The sequence below is a fragment of the Buceros rhinoceros genome, unplaced genomic scaffold (genome assembly GCF_000710305.1).
Source record: "Buceros rhinoceros silvestris isolate BGI_N320 unplaced genomic scaffold, ASM71030v1 scaffold14146, whole genome shotgun sequence".
In the NCBI taxonomy this organism is placed as follows: domain Eukaryota; kingdom Metazoa; phylum Chordata; class Aves; order Bucerotiformes; family Bucerotidae; genus Buceros; species Buceros rhinoceros.
The window spans coordinates 19789-25844 of NW_010417050.1; the positions used below are offsets into that span (position 1 = coordinate 19789).

A 6056-nucleotide genomic window follows, 5' to 3' on the forward strand; every position below is an offset into this window, starting at 1 on the left:
GGTGCTAATCAAAGCAGGTTATACCACTTCTTCAGAGAATTACAAGAAAAAACAGCTTCTGGTGCCATATTATTATTTATAAGCATCACACAGGTGCTTAGATTGGTATCTTATTTCTCTCGTTATACATAAACCTTTCTATAGGCTTTCAGGTGTCTGATTCTTTGAAGAGCGCACAAAAGAGCTTACTGGTTTTGCTGGCTCTTTCTACTGTCACAGCAATGAGGTCAGACAAAGCCATTTCCATCAGACAAAGCCATTTCCATTCACACTGGTAGAGTACCTGGCCCGTACTTTCAAAGCCTCGAACTCAGAGATTTTGGCAAATAAGTCACCTTTCATCTTGTACTTTTCGAATTGCTTTACTTCCGGCATGTAAAGTCTACCTCCAGTTTTTAAAACAGAGTATCAGGCCAGCCTCCCAGCATTTGTTAACGTCTCTAAAAGCCAGCATAACTGCTACCGTTCTTACCGGTGGAGAATCTGCCCCCCTGCAATGCAGTATTTCATAAGGCAAAACATACCTTTTAATTCTAGCTCAAGTTACTTCACTATAAAAAAATAGATCATAAACAATAACTGAGCTGAAAGACCAGCCTTACACCCTCCGTGAGGTATTGCCTACTGTCACAGGATTTGAAGCCTGCTCCTCCTCACTTCCAGAGGTCTACATGAACTGCCAGCTTACCTTACGTGTCTGCAAAGATCATTTGTGAAGATGAGAATTTGGCCAAAAGCCAGACTGAAACTCAACTTTCTCTTCATCTTCTTTCAGGAAAAATTCCTTGCTTTCCATTTTTGACAACTTCTCCAAAGAGTGTGAAAGCACTATGAGGAAACCAGCTAACGAAATGTAGTAAGTACCTCTCTGCATACAGATGCTGGAAGCAGCAAATACGGACCCTCTCCTCCTGCTGTTCGTGCTTTTTCTCGAACAGCATGTCTCTTGCTGCCAATTCAGTCACCCTTACAAGTTGCACAGTGGTAATTTTACTATCATTAAACCAGGACTTATGATTTTGATGTTCAAAAGGATGGGAAAAACCCTCATGATTTCATGAGCTTTTCTCACTCTATCTTCCCTCCTGAATTCTTGAAAGCCTTTCAAAACAGTGATTAAATATTTAAGGACATTAATGGCCTACATAGAGACTTCTCACACCCTGAGATAATTGCAGTTGTTTCTGTGATTTAAAGAAGAGCTGCTACTGTTAATATTTTTTTGCCTATAGAAAGGATAATTAGAAGTCTGTATGTCGGTAGTTTTCCGTGACAGAAGTAGACTTCGTGAGTTAGAAGTGCAATGACCCCATGCCATTGGTTTACCTCTTTGAAATGTGTCTTTCCGTATGATCACAGTTCTGTCCAGTGGGACAATGAGAAGGGCTAACATCTGATGCATTGGCTAGATGACCCAGGCTCTAAACCAGTATTTAATGGAGAAGTTTAAGGATTTGCTACTAATCATCCCTCTAAATGGAAGACCTTGGGACTTCTCATTAGCCCTGACATGCTGTCAGAGCATTGTAAATCATCGAAAAAACAAGGTTATGGTCACAGAATTCCAACAGCTAAATACAGCTGAAACGTGATTGGTTCATTTGGATACCGACTTCCTTGGAAGTTATCTTGTTTTCTGGTTGCTGAGGCCTCCTACACTTGCCATTTGCTTTTATTTGGCTTTTTGTAAAGCAACAGCTGTCTTGATTCTCTTGTCACTGCTTCTCGTTTGCTGCCTGCCTGCAGCATCCTTGAGTGCCTCTCTTAGTCTGGTTCTCTCCACTCTAACTGCAAAACTGAAGCACTTCAGGACTACAAAAGGCAAAGTCCAGGCAGTCAACAAGACCGAGAATATACTGCCTGTATCAGGAGTGGCTTTGGGGAAAAGCAAGGTGAGGCAAGCAGGTAAACACAGAGCACTAGATGATGTTATAAAGGCAAGTGAAGTGACACCCCAGCGAGGAACGCGATCACACAGATCACCAATGCCTATGCCAGACTAAAGCCCCTGTTTCGGATTAGCATCTGTTGCACTCCTAGCACGCACTAAGTAGTCCGCCTAGTCTGTTGGCTCCCGAAGCTTTTTGCTTTGGTATGTCCCAATCCCAGCAACTCTCTGAGCAGACCTTATATTAAGTAATCAGAAGCAAGGTCATGATTCATGGGCTGAATAGCTGCAAGTTGCAAGGTTTGGTAACCACAGCAGAAATCAGCTAAAAGTCCTGAGCTCTTATTAGAAAACAAACAAACAAAAAAAAAACCCGCAACAGCTTGCACATAGCAGCATGTTTACATGGCCTCTCAGAAAATCACAATTGTTTTTTATTAATAAATAGAGTCAAATATATTCCCTGCTCTTCCATTTTAAGCCAGGCAAGTAAAAGCAAGCTACAGGCTAGTTTTTTCATGTAAGGAGAGAAGAGTTAGGATAACAAGACTGGGAAGTCACTTGCCCAACAGCAATAGCTGAAAAGCAACTCAACTTCATTTGGTCGTCAAGACCCTGCTCCAGAAAAATAGTTTCCCATACAAGCTTCAGTAGATGTGGAAATTTAAGCACATATTTAAGTTATCCCAGAGCTCCCAGTTTTTTAAAGAGCTGTCCTCAATAGAGATGCCTTCCAGGTCTCACACTGCAAATTGACTGTTTGCCCACCAAACACTCAGTCAAGATGAGTGGGCAGCTGCAAAATAGGTGCCTGTTCTGGTAGTGAACCAGAAGAGAGAGAGCTTGATTTTAAAATGCTTCTTCTTTGGCAGACTTATCCTCACACTACTCATGACCTAAAGACTCCAGAGGTTCTATTTTAAACACCTAAAATATTCATAATTATGTTGAGTCCCGTCTAAAGTTAATATATTCCTAGCTGTCAACATTATCTAGTTAACCATGCGCTTCTACTCCTCACTTATACTGTGAGCATCAAATCCCACAACACTTCCCAAGTCACACGCAGTCTCAGGACTTTGTTCAGTAAGTGTTCTCTAAGGGAGGTAAGGATGCACAGTTAAAATCCTCAGGTTATTTTAGTTTGGCTTCTATAACTGCCCGATAAACCCGTATGCATCAAACCTGTAACCCATCAGTTCGATTGTTACTGCAGTCTGAACTGCAGTCTGCTGGCAGCATGCGAATCATGGCTCGCTTACAAAGCAATCAAGATAAAGACCTTACAAATAAGTAACTTGTATAAGAAAGCATTCCCGTGGATGTGACTGTGACCTCTACCGCTCTCCAAGGCTGCTACCCAAACAAAGGCATCCTTACAAGGCTTCGTTATATGTAAACACCTCGCAGAAAGTAACGGTTTCAAAACAACTGTTATCTGTTGCATTTTACAAAAGTGTGTGAGCAGCATTTAACAAATTGTTCACTTCTGTTTGGGGGGAGTAGTTATTTTAATAGTTACAGAGATGACTCTTACAACACATCGCCATGGTCAGCAGAAAAGAACACATACCCGTTTGCCACAGATGAAGAAACCTCTCCTTACAGCTACTCAGCCATTTTTGATGACAGTGAAATGACCGGCTTCGACTTTGAGTATGACTTCTGTCACCCTAAAATACTGACATGCACTCCAGAACCAGATGCATTTAATCCCTGTGAAGACATCCTGGGATACAGCTTTCTCAGAGTCCTGATCTGGTTTATAAACATCCTGGCCATTGTTGGCAATTTCGTTGTACTCCTCGTTCTCGTAACTAGCCATTACAAGCTCACCGTTCCTCGCTTCCTCATGTGCAACCTCTCCTTTGCTGATTTTTGCATGGGACTTTATCTGCTGCTCATCGCTTCTGTTGACGCCCAGACAAGCGGTCAGTACTACAACCACGCAATAGACTGGCAGACAGGCAGCGGCTGCAGCACTGCCGGCTTTTTCACCGTGTTTGCCAGCGAGCTCTCGGTGTACACGCTAACGGTGATCACTATCGAAAGGTGGCATACCATCACCTACGCCATGCAGCTGGACCGAAAGCTACGCCTGCGCCACGCCGTGCTGATCATGCTCGGTGGCTGGATGTTCTCCATTGTAATAGCAGCGCTGCCTCTCTTAGGGGTCAGCAGCTACATGAAGGTCAGCATTTGTTTACCCATGGATATTGAAACAGGTCTTTCCCAAGCCTACATACTGTTGGTCTTAGTGCTCAATGTTGTCGCCTTCGTTGTCATTTGCGCTTGCTACATCAAGATTTACATAGCTGTTCAGAATCCAGAGCTGGTAGCTGCCCATAAAGATACCAAGGTCGCCAAGAGAATGGCAATACTGATCTTCACAGATTTTACCTGCATGGCCCCTATCTCCTTTTTTGCCATATCTGCCGCCTTTAAAGTACCTCTCATCACAGTGACCAACTCCAAGATCTTGCTGGTTTTATTTTACCCCGTCAACTCCTGTGCAAACCCATTTCTCTATGCAATTTTCACCAAAGCATTTCGAAGGGATTTCTTTCTGCTGATGAGCAAGCTTGGTTGCTGTAAGTCCCGAGCAGAGCTTTACAGGATGAACTCTTTCTCTGCTTACACCTCAAACTGCAAGAACAGCCAGCTCAGAAGCAGCTCAGCCACAGCCCCCAGCAAAGCCTCGCAAGCGCTGCTGCTCTTGTCGGCGTTAGAAAAGCCATATCCTGCTGTGCAAGACAAGACATCTTACAACGAAAATTAAACCAACAGCTGCGGCGCTTTGCAAGGCCAGTTTGTACCTATTCTAGTGACTAGGGATTATTTTATAGTATCTTGACCATTTCATAATAAATAAAATGTCCGTTGATAATTCTTACGCAACATAACTGTTGTGACGTTTAAAGCATATGTTCCCTTTCCTTTTTTTCTAATGATAGGCTTGGGAGGTGACTATTAGACAAAAGGCTCTTTGCGGGGGAACCAGAGAAGCCCAGAAGTAGTTGAGGTATTCCTGAAGTTAATAGGTACTGCAGTGATTGCAGTCTGGTTCCTTTTCCTCCACATCTGCTTCCCTGGAGTATTTAAAGCCTGTCTGCTGCTACCTTTCATGCCTTCTTTTTCCATTCCTATCAGCTCTGCTGGCATTGTTGGGTTCCAGAAAGGGGCGCTAAACTAGATGCCTCCCTTCATTTCATCATCTGAAACTTCCATTTACACAACCCAGTTCAAGAAAAGCGTTACAGCAGTAGCTTGTAAAGATGTCACCAAGGAGAAAAGCTGACCTGCCAAACCTTTGTTACTAGCAATTTAGCATTTTACGTTACATCTCAGTCTGAGCTGGTAGGTAATTTACTTAAAAAAAGAAACCTGTTCAGAGCCATGTATGATCTGGAAATCACAAGAGATGCAAGAGCTGTAAAACCTCACCTCCCACACCCAGGACTGTATTTTGTGTATCATACACACACACACGCAAATCACATAAGGTGTAAAGGCTCCCTCTCAGCAGCAGGACGGCTGCTGCCTGCCTTGTACTGTCTCCAGGGACAGTCTCATGAATTACTCTCACCTGCCCACTCTCTGGCATCACCAGAACCAGTAGCATTTGAGACACACTGGGGACTCCTCAGCACTCACAGACCAACTCCATTCCCAGCTGATGAAGTAGAGTAGTTAGTGTATTTTCCCATAAAAATCTACTTTTTTTTTCACTGTGCACTGCATGATGCTAAGAAGGTCCAGATTTGTGGCTGCATTCCTAATGTAAGTAAGAATCGAGCATTCCTTTGCAGCATAATTACTCTGTCTGCAGCAAATAAGCTGTCACCCTTATGCAGTTCGCTTGCCATGAGCCAATGCCACACTGTCTTGAAGCTGGAGATTCAGATGTGTAAGCTCTTACCTGTGTGGTGTGGGCCAAACAATCTGCACTGGTTGACAGGCTGCAGACTGCACTGCCTGCCAGGTAGGATCCCTGCAGGAGCCTGCCCCAGGCACATCCTAAGGAGACTACATTCTGTACTGCCCAGTCTTCTGAAAATGAGGCGCTTAGTTCTTGGAAAGTTCACAGTCTGTGGACAAAATCAGATGCAAAAGCTGCGGACTGCAGATCAAGCGTCATCTGAGGTTGTTTATTCTTGACAGCTTGGTT

The 6056-nt window shown here is 43.6% G+C and overlaps 1 protein-coding gene across 1 annotated transcript in view; it reads left to right on the forward strand.

Annotated features, from left to right (window-relative positions):
- The window catches only part of LHCGR (luteinizing hormone/choriogonadotropin receptor), a 17214-nt gene extending 12451 nt beyond the window's left edge, over positions 1-4763 (forward strand). The window contains 3 exon segments of the mRNA XM_010138038.1: positions 776-856; positions 3407-4622; positions 4624-4763. Of these exon segments, the coding sequence (XP_010136340.1) occupies positions 776-856; positions 3407-4622; positions 4624-4713 (1387 nt within the window). The 3' untranslated portion in view covers positions 4714-4763.
- Positions 4764-6056: the final 1293 nt, after the last annotated feature.